General features: G+C 35.6%; 1 protein-coding gene and 1 non-coding gene across 2 annotated transcripts in view; one reads left to right on the top strand and one right to left on the bottom strand.

The window, feature by feature from the left end:
- The window catches only part of SEMA3D (semaphorin 3D), a 135,306-nt gene that overhangs the window by 77,044 nt on the left and 40,410 nt on the right, over positions 1 to 17,852 (bottom strand). The window contains exon 4 of the mRNA XM_060156160.1: positions 7,100 to 7,162. Coding sequence (XP_060012143.1) covers positions 7,100 to 7,162 — 63 coding nt within the window. The remainder of the gene's footprint in view (positions 1 to 7,099; positions 7,163 to 17,852) is intronic.
- Positions 12,516 to 12,622, top strand: LOC132525012 (U6 spliceosomal RNA). The gene has a single exon (XR_009542147.1). It is a non-coding gene; the product is annotated as a U6 spliceosomal RNA (small nuclear RNA).

The following is a 17,852-nucleotide window of genomic DNA, read 5'->3' as shown; positions in this document are numbered from 1 at the left end:
AGAGATTTTAATATTCTCTAGCTTTCATTTTGCTCACTCATGCTCACTGAAGGGACTTTTATTTATTGGTCTTTTCCCCATGAAGAGATTTATGCAGGGTGAAATCTACACATGGAACAGTACACAGGGAGGGCAAGTAGAGTTATATGCCTGGAGTAAGGTGGGATTCACTCACTGCCAGTGATTTCACCATTTTTTCACAAGCTCAGTGTTACCAAAGAATCATAGAATTTAGAGGGTAATTGTTATGGAGTGAATATCTGTGTCCTCCCAAAATGCATGGGTTGAAACCCTAAACCTCCCAGGGTGATGGTATTAGGAGGTGAGGCCTTTAGGAGGTAATTAGCTTTAGAAGAGGTTTGGAGAGTGAGGTCCTCATGATAGGATTAGTGCCTTTCTAAGAAGAGACCAGGGCACTCGCTCTCACTCTCTCTGCCCTGTGCAGATATCACAGGAAGATAGCCACCTGCAAGCCAAAAAGAGAATTTTCACCAAAGACCAAGTCGGCCTGCACTTTGACCTTGGATTTCCCAGCCTTCAGAACTGTGAGAAATAAATATCTGTTGTTTAAGCAGCCTAGTTTATGGTATTTTATTATGGTAGCCCAAGCCGAGTAACACAGTAATCTTACAAGATTGTGAAATCAATATTTGTATAAAGAAATAAAACAACTGCCTTTCCAGATTATAAATTATAAAGTCAGAAAGACTAGGGACTGTGAGAGACACAGCACTGTTTAAAAAGGCAAATGAGGCCCAGAGGGAAGTTTTACACACATAGGAGATATAATTTGAGTGATGATAAAGAAAAAGCTCTGAATCACACCTAAAACATTTCCCATCCTTTAACTTTCCTGGGAGTTACTTTATTAAAATGCAGCCAGCCCTGGAAAGTAACCTATTATGCTAGTTTTTACTTTGGTGAGATGTCACCAAGGATGTATTTCTGAAATTCCTCTCTTCTCTCAGATTGGGCTGCCATAGAATAGAACCATGTATCCTGAGTTATCTAACACAGTTTACCAAAAAAAGTCAGTTCTGCTCAAAGTTTTCTGTGGTGAAGTTGATGGAGGGCAGTTCTCTGGGAAGCCTGGAGGCAATGACAGGGCAGTGAGGGGAAGAAACCCGGGACAGAGATTCTAAAAGAGAAGGTCTCATTTTAAATTTTGCCTGGGGTGGACATTTCAGCCAAACACTGGAAGCAAAGCAAAAGCCTTTACAATGATTTCTCTTTTAATTTATAAAGGTTCCAAGATTTGCTTCAACAGCATGATCAATAATTAACTTGATTTAATTCACTTAGTGACCGGCATGGCTATTAATGGTGGTGTAATTCTGTGAGGCATAAAGAAAGATAAATTCGAGAAGCAGCTGTTTTAACTTTCCCTGAAAGCTGGCTAATTTATCAGCTATTGCCCACAATGGCAAGGGTTGGGGCATGACACCAAACAATTCAATTCAGCCAGTAACGTACTCAACCTGGGAAAAGAACTGAATTTCTCCTTCCTTCCCCACGCTTCCCACCTCCCTAACTCTCCACTAGAAGAAAGAGAGAGAGAACTAAAAACAAGTATCAACTTTCTAATTCTCTCAAGTAAGATTATTTTTTTCAATTTTTACCTCTCATCCACATCCTTACATATATCTAAAGAGATATACAATTAAATAAATAAAACAAATATGAAACAATACTTAGAGAAAAGACAAGTAAATATTAGTTTATATATCAACACTTAGAATTTTTGTTTCCCCCTAATACCTAGAAAAATATTAGCAAAACAGAACTACTTGTAATTCTCTAACGTTACATATAGTCCAGTTAAATCCAATACAGCTTTATATGTATTTCTGATAACTGACTTATAATCACTAATTTTAATTTATTTAGGTTATATATGAAAAGACACTTACGATTAAGAATGTGGTCTGGGCTTCGCTGGTGGCACAGTGGTTGAGTCCGCCTGCCGATACAGGGGACATGGGTTCGAGCCCTGGTCCGGGAAGATCCCACATGCCGCAGAGCGGCTGGGCCCCTGAGCCACAACTGCTAAGCCTGTGCGTCCGGAGCCTGTGCTCCACAACGGGAGAGGCCACGATAGTGAGAGGCCCGCGCACCGCGATGAAGAGTGGCCTCCGCTCGCCACAACTAGAGAAAGCCCTCGCGCAGAAACGAAGACCCAACACAGCAAAAATTAATTAATTAATAAACTCCTACCCCAACATCTAAAAAAAAGAAAAAGATTGATAGATTCAAAAAAAAAAAGAATGTGGTCTGTTTTTGTGTTTAGCATATTTTGCAGAATATTGTGATCCTCAAATATTTTGTGATCATTCGCCACATGCCTATCATTGTGCTACATCTTACGTTTGTCTAGCAGACTTCTGATAGAGTTCAGTCTGCAAAGATATCTGTTTAGGTCTTACAATGTTGAAAATATTTTAATAAGTTGTCAATGCTTCAAAATAAGTATATGAAAATCCAAATATCCCATTTCTCTCTTAAAAATGAAACATCTCACAGGGGAGGATTTCTACAGAGCAAAACCAGTTGAGGTAGAAGGGCAAAGAAAAACATTTTAAAGGAAAAAAAATTGAGAGATATGCCTATAAAAATCTATATATCAAGTAGGATAACTAGGAAAGAATATTTTTTATGTGAGTGGATCAGAAAATAATAATATATGAATATAAATCCTAATTTTACAACTACATAAAATATTTAGCATTTATAGTAATTAAAGAATGTCAAGCTTGGGCTTCCCTGGTGGCGCAGTGGTTGAGAGTCCGCCTGCCGATGCAGGGGACACGGGTTCGTGCCCCAGTCCCAGAAGATCCCACATGCCGCGGAGCGGCTGAGCCCGTGAGCCATGGCCGCTGGGCCTGTGCGTCCAGAGCCTGTGCTCCGCAACGGGAGAGGCCACAACAGTGAGAGGCCCGCGTACCGAAAAAAAAAAAAAAAAGAATGTCAAGCTAAAACAACAAAAATAATTTTCTTTTTGTTGGCAAAAATTAAATATATTTATTTCATTCATTAATGTATTAGTATTAAACATTAACTATATGTTGTATCCAACATTAGCAAGGGTATGGGGAAATATACCCTCTTAAGAGCATGCACTGCTGGATAAAGCATAAGAAGCATAAACTTTCTGGAGGGCCATTTTACAATGTATATAAAAGATTTTATATCCTTTGACCAGTAATTGTACTCAGTAACCTAAGATGTTCACAATATTTATATATAAGGCTTTTCATCTGCAGCATCATTCACAATAGTAAAAACTGGATATCTACCAAAACTCTAACAATAGGGGATTGATGAAATAATATATAAAGGAATGCAGTGCAGCTATTAAAAGTAGTGTTATAAAAAAGGAATTTAATGACATGGGAAAATGCTCATGGCAGTCTGCGAAGTGAAAAAAAAATGTTTTAAGGGACTATGTATACAATGATTTCATTCTGAAAAATAGTAAATAGATAAGATAGAAGAATAAACATCAAAATGCCACCAGCTATCTCTGGGTAATATTCATGGGGGAAGAACTATTTACAGATGAATTCTATATAATTTGCAAACTTTCTACAATGAACACTTTGTTTTACTTTAGATGTTCTTAAAAAAGAAAAAAGAAAAAAAGAATGTAATCAGAAAACTTTAGAGATGGAAGACCCCTTAACCCTATGTAATGTCTCCATTGACAAGGTTGTGCGCCTCTACAGTTAGGCCGACGACTCAGGCTGCCCACACCCCATGCATTCTTTTGCCTGGACTGAGCAGTTTACCCCACTCTTTTATAGCAGGACCAGACATTTCTTTAGTGACTTTCTTTTGAATAATATGTGAAGCAGACACAAAATGCAACCAAACAGCTTCCTGTCACCTCTTCCCTTCCTTGGATTAAACTGGGGACTGTGCTCAAGAAAGTGGAATAGCTCTCTTTTGTTTCCTCTCCTTCCACTCCCTTCCCACGCCAATGAGCTAACTTTCATTATGGTAAATAATTCACTATTTTTCAGTTATATAGTACCTTTGTGTAAAGGGACGGTCTTTCCAAACACTTGTTAATTCAAAACACACTCTTGGGAAGTAGGTAAAAATTACTAGAGAGAAGGGAGGAGAGGGAGTAATGCCAAAGGCAATAAAAGATGTTAATAAAACCACACACTTGCCTCAGTTTTCTGTTGGCCAAAATCTATGTAATGCTGTAAAATGAGGATCTGCATTATGGTTATCGTGAAGAGAGAAATGATTTGAGGGATACAGTTTGTAGACCTTACACATAGAACTCAGACCTTGATGTGTAGATTATAGTGTATTATAAGAGCATAGATGGTGGGGCAAGCCTTCTGGATTCAATTCAATATTTACTAGGTATGTAATATTGGGCAAGTCATTTAAACGTTCTGGCCTCAGTCTTCTCATCTGGAAAATGAGGAATAAAAATAAAATCTAACATACCGTATTGTTGTAAGGATTAAACGAGATTATAGGTATAAAGCTTTGAAAGCAGTTCCTGGAACATGGTAAGTGCTATAAAAATGTTAGCTATTCTTAGTAACTCTAAAATACAGTATTATTTTAAAGGGGCAAATTGAAAAGAAGGAAACAAAGACTTGCATTACACCTACATAATTCAACAGCAAACTTTATAGACTTCAGTAAAAAGAGAGAAGCTCCCTAAATCTCTAATCCTAGGTTAACAGTGTACTTAAAGTACACAGTGTACTTTAAAGTGTACTTAAAGTCAGAGGTGACTACAAGCTCTCAAATACAATTGAATTGGAAGAATAGGTTCCATATACTGGGTCTTATGTACTCTCTAGGATACCACCTTCAAGAAAGTTTATCACCCTTTGTTTTAGCTTGATAAGAGGGGCAACCGAGTTACTCTACAACTGGAATTAGTGAACATACTGAAATGAGAAAACTGTCACAATTAAAACTTCACTGATTAACCTTGAGTGCTTATCCTTCACCTGTTCCATGGGAAAATTGACACTACTCTGTTGGAGTAGATTTAAAACACCCTTTTCCTACTTGCCTCCTTATCCTACACTCAATACTGATGAAACACAAAAGTGTTCACACTGTTTATGACATGCTTCTACTGCTATGCAACAACGTAAATTTGAAAAATCACAACCAAAGCATCTTTCTTTCCCATGAGTTCAAAAAAGTACTGTTGCTTTTGCAGACTGGGGCACCTGCTCACAGGGCATCTGACATTGAACAGGGTGGAGAGATTAGAGACATGAAAGGAAGAATATATTCTACATTAGTTTACACTCTTTCATTTCTAGCAAAATAAATGTAAAAACTTTTTCCTGTTGCATTTGAAGCACACACTCTCTGATATATTTCTGCTAACATAAATGTGCCCCAAAAGTCACATTTAACACTAACTGAATACAGAATGAGGCATAACCAAAAGTTTTTTCTTTTACTTTGTTTTGATTATTTTGTTTTGCAGGACAGTCATCCTTCAGTATCCTCGGTGGATTGGTTCCAGGACATTGACATTTATCAAAATCTGAGCATGCTCAAGTCCCTTATATAAAATGGCAAACACACAGCCTCCCATATACTTTATCTCTAGATTACTTACAATACTTAATACAATGTAAATGCTATGTAAACAATTGTAAATACAATGTAAACACTATGTAAATAGTTGCCAGTAAGCAATAAATTCAAGTTTGCTTTTTGAACTTTCTGGAATTTTTGGAATATTTTTGATGCACGGTTGGTTGAATTTATAGACTTAGAACCTGTGGCCAACTGTACAGTGGCTACATATAAGGAATCATTTGTGTAATATCTATATCCCTCATTAGATTAAAAGATCCATGAGTGCTTTCATACACTATTAATGCACATATTTAGGCTCTTAATAAATATTTGTTGGATAAATGAATGAACAAATGAGTGAATAAAGTCTTCTAAGCTTCCCCTTAAGTTCATTAGGCAACATACGTCGTGTTGCTTTACCTTTATCACAAATAATAAAGTGAGAATTGTTAAATATAATTATGCTTTCATACAACACATACTGTTTGCTGTTATTAAATATGAGGGCACTGCTCAGTTTAATACTCCTGGGTTATAGTGGTTAGAGGAAACATTCCAGGATACTGCAAAGGAAGCCTCATGATGTCCATGCTTTTGCCCAACGTTACAACTTTTTCATCTTGAGTTACATTCAGGATGTGATTTCTTTCGCCAAAGAAGAGCAATTCTCCCTATCATTACAGGGCAAGAAGTCAGGGCAGAACACAGAGCATCTGGCCTGAATCAGAACATTCAGATGAGAAGAGGCAGTTAGAGCCACAGCATTGCTGGAGATAAAAAAAAAGGCAACACAATTTGGGGAAGCATGTAAGACAGCTTGGACAGTGCAAAAGCAATCCAGACAAGACACCCCAAAGATGATGAGGGCAGTTATACCTGTCAAAGGGGTTTCTCTGGTCCTTAAGGGAGCTTAAACTAGAAGTTTATACTAGGACCCCACTATTTATCCTTTATAAGTTATTTCCTATAGTTACTCTTACATAAATTTTGGAGTAAATTATTTCTAGTTCTTATTCCAGAATGTTGTATTATTCATTTTCAACCAATCTTTCTTAATAGCTCTATAATGTCTACTTTTGCAAGAATTCTTGTAGATGTTGTAAGTTTAATTTCACCCCAAATTAACTTAAGATGTCAAGTGTGTGTTTGTAATGCTAAAACCACTGATGATTTTGTGTACATTCACAAAATATATGCATTAGATGAAAAACACACAACCCTAGAAATACAGTATTTTCTGATGGTTTATTTTTAAATATTTCAAATGTATTTCTGAGATTTTTTTTGTGAAGAAAATACAGTCAGAATTAACACTTTGGAAAGGGTAGTATTTCTAAATTTCTGAGAACAATGTCATTCCTTTTGGCAAGGTAGAAACATTTTATACCATATTAATCTTTACACAGAATATTAGTGTAGTCTTAAAAATAATATTCTAATGCCATTAATTCAATAAAACCCAATATAAATATTTGTTATCATATCAGCACCAGTTTAACAAAGATGTTCTTTAAAGTCTCATACTTACATTGGCATCTTTCCCAGCTAATTTACACAATTCCACCCGTTCCTTTGCAGCAGGCCAATAAATCTGTAAAACATTTCAAGGTGTGTTAGAATCTGAATATCTAAAACACTACACAATTCTAATTAGGAAAGTGAGTGTGTGAAATTAAAGAGTGGCTATCAAGACAAAAGCATGCTGTTAGATAGGATGTAGGAATTTTGAGATTTAAATATTTTCCAAAGCCACCCTAAAAAGATTATAAGAAAACACTGGGCAGAATCATCCACTTGTTAATCTTCTAATTTCTTTTAAAATGTATTTAATAATAGATAAATCATGTTGAGTAGGCCATAACTTCCTATTGTGACGTCAACGGAATTTCAGGTTAGCATTTGCTTAGGTAAGAGATTCTTTTTACCCTGTTTTTCTGTGTTTTCTCGGACTGGTAGTGCATTATAAACACACGCAATGAGGTGTGAGAAACAGCTCTTTGTCACAAGCATAAATTATCACTCCAAGTCAAAGACCAGTGTGGACTTGTTGACAATATTTAACACAGATAGAGCTGAGATGCACCTGTCATTTAGTTAAACATTAAGACAATAAGCATTATCTTATTTCAATCTCATAACGACCCTATGAGATAGCTGTACTTACTCTCCCCGTTTTCAGGTCAGAAAATTTCTTCATACAGTCATTAAACAAGTCAAGGGCCATGAAGCTGGTTCACAACAGAGCCAAAATATGACCCAAAGTCTGCCCCTTGAACTGGGAGGGTCTCAACCACTACATAATAAATATCATTTGGGCAAATACATTAAGGACAAAGGCAGAAGGCTCCTTGATTGGTCACTTTTAATCATGCTTTATCAGTCTTGAACTTATCACAAATAGTTTTTTGTTTTTTAACAAATTTTAGAAATTCTTCCAGGAAGTTTTTCAGAATAAGGCCCCAAACAGTTGCATTACTCCTTTAGCTTACAGAAAAAAATGCTCTTTGTTAAGCTATAGACAAGAAGAAACAAGAAAGTCAAGCTCTTAGTAGCTTATATGTTCCAAGAGTTCCTGACAAACCTTTATTATGTTTCTCACCAATGTTAGCAGAAAATATTTTAATAGGTGGGGAAAAAGGAAAATATCCTGAGGGAATACACTGAAAGAGACTTGTTAAACCTGGAATGAACAAATGATTTAGAAGTCACTAATGTTTATATGATATTATCCTCAGTGAAATTTTAGGGTTTTATTGTCTCTGAATAAAGAAGAACATAGACTAGCACTTACAGTCTCTGAACAGACAAATACGATTAAATTACTGAGATTTTTAAATGAAGTAAGGTTGTTCATTTAGAGCACATTTTAACAACTACAAATTACAATCAAAGGGTGTACATAGATAGGGTCGTTGAGCGCCAACAGCAGGCTCAGGTGACCAGCTAACCTGGATGTGGTTCACAATGAAGACCTAAAGAGGCTATTTATAAAGAATGCTTTAAATCACTGCAATTATACTTTCACATAATTTTGAATAGTAGCCAGCAATAAAACATGAATGGACTACAGCAATGAAGAGCAATATGAATGGACCTTAGCAATTCATTATTAGGTGAAAAAAGTATATTCCCCCAAATGACAAACAGCATGATCTCCACAGAATAATGTTTAAAACAACTAAGATAAAAGACACTTTTTAGGTATATATGTAGATACAATAAATATGTAAAAAGAAAAGCAACAGAGTGATGAATATAGGACTCAGAAAGATGGTTACCCAAGACTGATAAAAAGATTATACTGGCGGTAATAAACAGGTTATTTAACAGATTTTAGCTTTTGTTCTGGATGGTGCATTTTCAAGTGTTTACTACATAATTAAAAACAACTAAGTAATGTAAGTTAGTAAATAAATCAAAATGGGCCATGCACAGGCCAAATGATAGTCGGTCATCGACCTGGAATCATGAAGTCCTAAATAAATGAATATATGAATAGCAAAAATAAAACACCGTAGCTGTCAGGAAATTTGACAGTTTCTTCACATTTTTTTGTTTGTTTTTGTTTTGTTTTTTTGTTCTTTGTTTGTTTTTTGTTTTGTTTTGTTTTGTTTTTGTTTTTAATCACTGGTAGCAAAAATACTGAATTGAGTGTTCTTTTTTGCCCCTTAAAAATAACATCCTGAATTTATGAAAACTTTGCTTCATATTTGAACTTATGAACTCAAGGTATCCTCTCACTTTTTTCTTGCTGATTCTTTTTTTTATTATTTTTCATTGTGGTAAAACATCCATAACATAAAATGTACCATCTTAGCCATTACAGTTTTGTTAAGTATATTCATTTTGTGCAACCAATCTCAAGAATTCTTTCATCTTGCAAAACTGCAACTCTATACTTGCTGATTCTTGAATATTACAGTGATTTTACAAAGGATAACTTTGTATCATTGGAATGAAAATAAATGGTACACAGAAAGCATGTCCATGATGTGTCAACTGGTTTAGTCACTAGTTCATTTTATTTGATCTCAAGTCTAGATTAATATTTCTTTGAATCCTTTCAATATGTCAGATCTTGTTCTTTTCTGTTTTATACTATGGTCAGATTTAGTCACATTTCAGAAATAAATTTAGAATAAATATTTGTAGATTTGTTCAGACCTGAATATTTCACTGGTATTAGTACTATACAAAAAAAGAAAGAAAGGGAAATACAGGACTCTTTCACATGAAGTGTGACTTAAAAAGGAAAAAGAATATCACTGGGTTCTATTCTTTTACCTTTAACCAGTGTATTGGGTGATTTGAGTTGAAGTAAATTATGAGACGAATGATGTTTCTAAAATTAATTTTGAATGTATTTATAGGAGCTTCAAAACGGAGGGAGTTATTTAAAGATTGACAAAATGTGGAAGCAATCTTCTTTATCATTTTTGAAACCTAAATGGAAGTTCCAAGGTTAGCACAGAGTAGTTACTGTTCATTAACCATTTGTCCATTAGACACATAATTATGAAAGGGCTTCTGTATACCTGGCAAGGTGTGGCACTGAGGTGCTAAGATGTGAGTCAGGAAGACAGTTCTGTAAACAGATAGGATACATGCACTTCCATAGGAGATATAAACACTATAAGAAGAGAGCAAAAAGGATAGAGCCACTAGCCATTGTTTTAAATTACTTGCTTTTAATAGTTTCAACTCTAATGTAACAGTTTAGCTTAGCTTAATAGTTTCAACTCTAATTTTGTCTTAAAGACTTGATACTAAAATCGTAATTGCAGATTCTTTTTTCTCTTTGCAAAGGGATACAAATTTCTAAAAGATGTTTTAATGGTTTTGTTGTACATTTTCAGTTATTAATTTTAAGTCATACAACTGTAAATTAAATTGTGTCATCCTAGTAAATGAAGCCATAAAACTAAAAGGACAAGCTTCCAACAATTGGGTTTTTGATTAGTGGGTAAATGTTATACGAAGATATTCAAGCACTGAGAATTTGTTGGACTCCAAAAACCAATTTAAATATATCTTCTAATGTCTGTTTACAAAGCAGATTTTTTTCCCCAAAATGTTATCTCACTTTTCATCATTCACCTTCAATCCCATAAAGTCTAAAACCTGTTAAAAACAAAAATTATCCTTGGATCATTATTGTTATAGCATGGGAATTCTAAGATAGTATCACAAAGACAATTTTACTTCTTAAGGAAACATTTAAGCCTTAAAAATAAAGTTATTGAGGCTACATACTGGCTTATTTTGACACAGTGCTGTCAAGAATTTAGGAATCACAAATAGAATTATCATAATAATAACAATGTAGGAGACATCTGATTGTCTTCCAGACTGTAAACATTTACTTAAAAGGAAAAAAAAATAAAAATCATTGTAGTTGTGCCAATATTTAAAAAGCTATCATTTTAATTATGATTTATGGTGAGATTTTCTTTTACTTGCCCATTCTAGTCACTAGAATAAGGGTTTTTTTAAAAAATATTCCTTTTGATCCCTTTTGGTAAACAATGTGAAGAGATAAAATTTCACATAACTCAATCTAAAAATAAAGCAAAACAAAAAACAACCAAGATTTCCACACACTCTTATACTTACATAGGATTGGCAGAAATATGTTCAAGTAACATATTTGTTTTTCAATAATCTTTTGAAGTGACATATATAATGTGACATATATATCTCTGTCTTTATCTATCTGTATAAAAGCATTCCACCACTTCCGTATATTTCTAGTCAAACCGTGTGTACATGTGTAGATGGATACAGAGGGGAAAAAGAGTGAGAAACAAAGAGAGATAGACAGATACATAGAGGGAGAGAGAGATATTAACTCTGATTGGGTATAGAGTATTTCATATATAGTATCAAGTTTCAGCATCGTTTACACAAAAGCCCAAGAGGTACCTGAGATCTTGAAATTATTTCAGTAGCCCAGGTAGTACACTTTGAGATTGCCTCACTCTCACACAGAAATCACACCCCACACTTAAAAATACAAAGTCCACAATATCTATAAAAGGCCCTCTTGATCATTAATTAGGTAATGGGAAAGTTTTGAGGTAGTGATTATTACTACTCTCTTTGCTTGCTGAATTTGTCAAAAGTAAGATGACATACACATTTTCTCGCACTTTGGTGCTTTGAACACACAGCATCATGCCATATTAAAAGTTCCATTAAGCAAGACAAGCAAAACACATACCACTATTTCTAAAACTTGATGCAGCTGTATTACTTCTTTAGAAAGTTACCCACAGACATTTTTCTTTCACTTATCAAAGAGAGGCATACCAGAAGCAGAGGTGCTACTTGCATAACTGCCATATTTTAATTGTCCTAAAATATTCCCACAGAATGCTGGTTCTTAACATTGTATGATGTACCAGATACAGCTTTTAAGCTATCATTTTGGTGGGAGTAGTCTTCAGGACTTTGCAGCCCAGACATCAAGGATATCAAATATGTACAAAGCTGCTCTCTCCACCCACATGTAGGACAGACATCAGAAATCAAACAGATCCTTTCAGTGGACCCTGATAAGCCCAAGAATTTCTCTCAACATAGTTATCTACTGTGTAACCACTAATTGATCCACTACAAAATAATTAGGGGCTGCAAATTGGTTTTAATTTGAGTGCTAATCTTAGAGATCAAGTTGGTAACAGAAAACTGCATGGGAAAGAAGAGAAGTAAGTAAGTTTACAAAATGTCTCCACTTGAAGATGATAATTTATGGGTTAAAGTTTTAAAACAAGTATGTCTGATAAGTCAGTTTCCATATTCAGCAATTTACTGACTTAATCATGTTAGTATGTTTATGTTGTTTTCATAGTATTTCATAATTGAAATTGATCATTTCCAAAAAATTAATTTTTGCCTGTTACACTTGGAAGGATCAAATACTAACCTCTAATAATATATATGTAGTGCTCACTTTGGCAGCACGTATACTAAAATTGAAATGACATAGAGAAGATTAGCCTGGCCCCTACACAAGGATGACATGCAAATTCATGAAGGGTTACATATTTTTAAAAAAAGAATGAGTAAAAATATGTACGTATCTGTTTCCTTCAGAGTTATAGAATGTAGATTACTAGTATGAAAAGAGATCACTCTGATGAAATAAACATTGTCTTCACTGTCACTTTACATAGGCTTATATGCTATAAAGTTAAATTTTAAGCACATTTTTCAAAAGAGATTTAATATTAATTTCCTTATGAAACGATAGCAGGAGCTGTATGCATTTAAAAGTACAACCTATGATCTAGTTATCTTATATTGATTTTATTTGCTTATCTCTATCCAAAATCCAAAATGATTTGTTTTTTAAAGCATATTTACTTCACTTTGAAGACAAATAGGCAGGAGGAACTCACAGTAAAATGCTGCAATGTCTCTAACAATTACTGTTTCATTTATAAGTTATATAATTCATTAACAGTTATCATTTCATAACGTGAAATGGCAGGCACTTTATTTTTAATTATTTAATCTTAGGCAAGTTACAGAAACATTCAAATAATGATAAGGCCTTATAACAACATCCTAAGGAAATTCTAATTATATCTGCTCTTTGTTTCATCTTTGGAAAAGCAATTTAATTGACTCAAGTTAGCAAGTGCAAGGTCAGTCAAATGCCCTTTGGCCTAATTCAGAGATGCCAAGACAACTGAATGGAATACACAAGAGGAAGTTACAACTTGTTCATAAAACCTAAGTAAAGACAAAAACTCACAGCCTTAAAAATGCAAGTGGCCATCTCTGTCAACGAACAGGATTCAAGTTTTTGACTGGTTGTAAAAAGGTTGGGAAAATGCTGCTCTAGATGCCATATGATACAAGGATTTAAACAACAAAGGGAGCAGTGACTACTCGAGTCTCAGTTCCAAGGACAGAGAGAGGTAGGAGATCTGAGCTCAAAGACCGAAGTACTGGGAAAAAAGGACAGGAGAGCCAGCAGTAAAGTACGGAAAACTGAAGGCGGCTGGGGTAGAGACTGTTACCGAAGGGAAGTTTCAATTCTCAAGGTTTGCGTCTAATCGCCCACATAGCTTCATTCATGAAGTCTTGGGTGAGAACTGTCTCTCCCTTTCCTGTTTTAGGACTCAGCCCAAAGCCTCTTTGACATTTGGCTTTCCTCCGTCAACCAGCTCCGAATTCCAGGACACTCGCGTCTACCACATCCATCTGCCCCCTTCTTTTTGCAAGTAGATTTAGTTTGGGACCTTTTCCTGGCATAAAGAGCAATGAACTGCAGTGGAATTGGAAGACGTGGGTTCGAGTCTCTACTGCACCACTTGTTAGCAGCGAATGTTGCACTGCCAAATATCATCTTAGCATTAGCCCCAGAATGAGTTTGTTCTGCCTGGAATGGCAGGAGCTCAATAAATATACTGCATGAAAATGAGAAAAATGCTACTGTAGCATACAAATTAGAACAAAATTTAAGAAATCCACAAATGGGTTGGTGATTTTGAACTTGTGGTGCAATTACACTTGTGGATAAATTTCAAAATTTTGTGAGGAATACAAGTCACAGTCTCCCTTCTCTTCTTACAGGAAGTATATGACTCATTAAAGCGGAGAAGTATATGACTCATTAAAACTAAGTGACAAGGGACCTTATGTTTTCTTCCTACCCTCTTTAGCACCTGGCACAGCCCACATACATAAAAAGTACTCGGAAATTATTGAAAAGTGATCTGCAAAGTTTCCTTTAAAACTGGAGACAGAGACAGAGTCCTTGTCGAGTTCCGGCAGAAGTCTGAGCAGTCTGACAACATCCTGACAGTCCATTACAGTGACCAGATGGGACCTGCACATCAGCACCCGGGCGGGGGAGCCCGCCCATCCATGAACGAGGCAATTGTTTCACCTCTGTGATTACTAGACAGCATGTGCTCCGCAGGCAATAGGAGCAGATTAATCACCGTGAACTAAGCAGGGTGCCTTATACCAAAACTTAATTTATTGGGGAGTCCACAGGGTTTCCAAGGGTTTATATTTTCTTTATTTCAAGTATTAACTAAGAATAAAGAGTGGCAATTTTCTTTTGTCAACCATGACTTGATTTCAAATGAGAATTTATTTATTCTCAGTCTTTTCGCCTAAATAATAGGCTTCCAGGGTCACGCGTTAGATGAGAACGTCTTATGCAGCAGTGAAGTGAGTTAATGAACTAGGGTCCGAAGGTCATTCTGATTTATAAAAGCATTTCTGCTTATACTCAATATAGAGCAAGCAAGTACAGGATCCCCGTGTATGAAAACCCTCGTTTTAGACTTCCTTAAGGAAAGGGAAATAACAAAGTCCTTTTCATGCTACACAAAAAAAGGGTGTTTAAATATGCCACTGAAAATTATTATAGTTAAAATTATAAACTCTTTTCGATTAGTGATTTTTCTAATAACAATGATTAAAATAGGAGAACATTTTGATGAATTTCAAGTAAACTGACTAATTTTTATAATTACGTACCTCATTTTCATGTTAAATAAGGAGAAAAATAATACGAAATTACATTACAATTGCTGGGAAGAAGGAAAAAAAAACGTTAATAGAGTCATTCCATGTTTATAAATGTGACAGTCTGCTCAAAAAGAAAGTCAATCTTCTTAAGAGTGTCTGAGTTCTAGCTTTTAAGTGTTTTAAGTTTACCAATGTTTCCTTTTAAATAGTTCTGACTGGTTTTTGGTTAATAAACAAAAGAATTAAAGTTCTTAAATGTGAGGACCTAAATTTTATTAGCAAGGTGAAATGAAATTCTCTCAAGTTATTCCATAAAAACATGGAGTTCTCTTTTAGGTAGGCTATACATTTATATTGCTTTGATACATTGCTTTCTCAGTTTAAAACCCATGGGAAAACGTCCTTGTTTTCTGCCAGAAACATATTTAGTGCTTTTTACCTTAAAAACAAACGTCAATTACATTAAGCATAAAAATTTTAAGTATTATACTGCTTTTGCCTTCAACGCTGTAAATTTAGCTAATATGTTTTTGTTGGGGCCCGGTTAATAATCTTCACCTTTGTTTAGTTAAATGACAATTCTTTGAACATTTTATGTAAAACATTTACTTTTCACACATATCAGTTTCAAGAGAAAATATTTTTAATTAAATGAAAATAAAAAAGATAAGTATTGTCTCAAAATGAAAGTAAACTATCTGGAGACTAATTGTTAGATTATTTAAAAATGGATCACTGCATGTCCTACATTCTCGTTTATTAGATTCTCGGTTACGGCTTAGCTTTGCTAGAACCCAACAGAAATAATACTATTGAAAAACATGGGAAACAAGATGTAAAACAGCAAATGTTTTGAATAAGGCTATTAATATCCAAAATGCAAATAATACTAATAAGGATACTGACATTCCCCATTTGGTTACTCCTATGATTCTAGCGTGTATACATCAGGAATGATATACAATGAGCTTGCCTGTTATATTTGGAAGTAAAGCAAAATTCTTTTGAGAGCTCATTTTATGGCTTAGATAGTAAAGCAAGATGTTAAAAAAAGAAATTTTAGCTGAGAAAAAATTTAAAATGAGATGCTAGCTGAGGATGCAAAAATCTTTAAAGTAGGTGGCCAAGAATCATTTAGATGATTTCACCTATGTTCAAGCCATACGATAGTTGGACACTGGAACTTACAAAGTTTTTTCCTTTCCCTTGAGAAGGATATTTTGTCTGAGACTGTTGTGTCATGTGTCTTACAAGCCCCAGGGTGAGAAGCAGGTGCCAGGGAAGGGGCTTTGATGGGACCTCGAGAAGCACTTACTGTTGAACATGCCATTTGTGGGACATTGTGGACAAATGTCTAAAGGGTGAGAGAGACTGACAGGTTTCAGTGGACACAGAGGCCAGGCTCAGTGGCTGTACTGATATCAACCTGAACTTCTAGAGTGTGCCAGGAAAGTACACAAGACAGCTTCCTATGGAACAGACGGGAGACATGGTCATGCAAAAATTTGATGGCGTGAGGTCACCTTAGGTCCTGTTCAAGAAGGCTGAGCGAAAAGACTTCAGAAGTTAACACCTGGTGGAACTGCAACCTGTCTCAGATAAAGAATGAGGACACACCAGTCAGAGGAGAAATGCAGTCACGCTTATCCAGAAAATTGCAAGGGAAAGAAGTCCAGAAAGAGGAAATTCCAGAAACTCACAGAGGGGCCAATGAAAGAAAAGTCACCCTTCTTTAAACGTCTGACAAGACCAGAAAGTGGACAAGTGAGGTCCCTCTGACAATGGCAAAAGACATTTTCCTGAACCCCTCTCCTCTTCTCTTCTCCTCATACGACACCATAGGGTCAGACACTGACTGTAACAGCTTAGAGAAGAAGAGGAATGCAGTCAGGGTCAGGAGAGAAGAAGCCTCTGAACAACTCCCTTCTCAGGAACCTGCCCTCCCTCCCATGGCGTGCCCAAATGGGGACGGGTAGAGCGAGCGAAGGTTCAATTTTAAATGAGGTTGGACACTCTGTTACATTAGACTGGACCTTTTAATTGCTGGAAAACAACTGTCTGTACTCTCTAAGAGTGACCTTGAAAGCCATGGGGTCTGCTGGAGTCATCAGACAGGTCCAGGGAGAAGACCCAGTCCCACAGAGCAGATTGAAAGGGACTGTGGGAGGTAAAATAAGTTGTTTATTATTATACCCCATGAGTTGACATAATGGTTGCTGCTGGATTAGTAGGTAAAATAAATAACAACTGTAGTCTCAGAATAAGTTTATTTCTCACTGGTCTACTCATCTGTCTCTATAACCCACTTGAAAAACAAGAGAAGACAGAAGAAAGAAAACCAAGAAACAAATGCTTCATTAATAGATACAAAAGCAGTACTTAGCTTAATAAATCATTCCCTTTGTGACCTGTTTGCTTACATCCTGGTTTAGAGACTCACTCAACTTAAGCATGGTTTGAACTGCGTCCAAAATGAGTAACATTTTCAGATGGAAGGATCCCAACAATTCATTAACTCAAGAAGCCAACTAAGTAGCATAACCAGAAAGGATTGGACATTTTTTTTTTTACTGTCAACCATGACTCCATTGAAAAAAAGGGAGAGAAGGAGAGAGGGAGAGGCTTTCAGCTTGTATATACTACTCCTAAAGTTTACATAGAGAGGGCTCTGGATTTTACATGAATTATTGCTAGGACTACTTAAGGCCAGCTGAGGTGGAGAAAGTTCACTTGTAGTCAGTGACAGATGCCATGTAGTTTAGGATAATTTGTTTAGAAACCATAGGTCC

Source organism: Lagenorhynchus albirostris, chromosome 8 (genome assembly GCF_949774975.1).
Source record: "Lagenorhynchus albirostris chromosome 8, mLagAlb1.1, whole genome shotgun sequence".
NCBI lineage: Eukaryota > Metazoa > Chordata > Mammalia > Artiodactyla > Delphinidae > Lagenorhynchus > Lagenorhynchus albirostris.
This window is presented reverse-complemented; position numbering and strand designations above follow the sequence as displayed.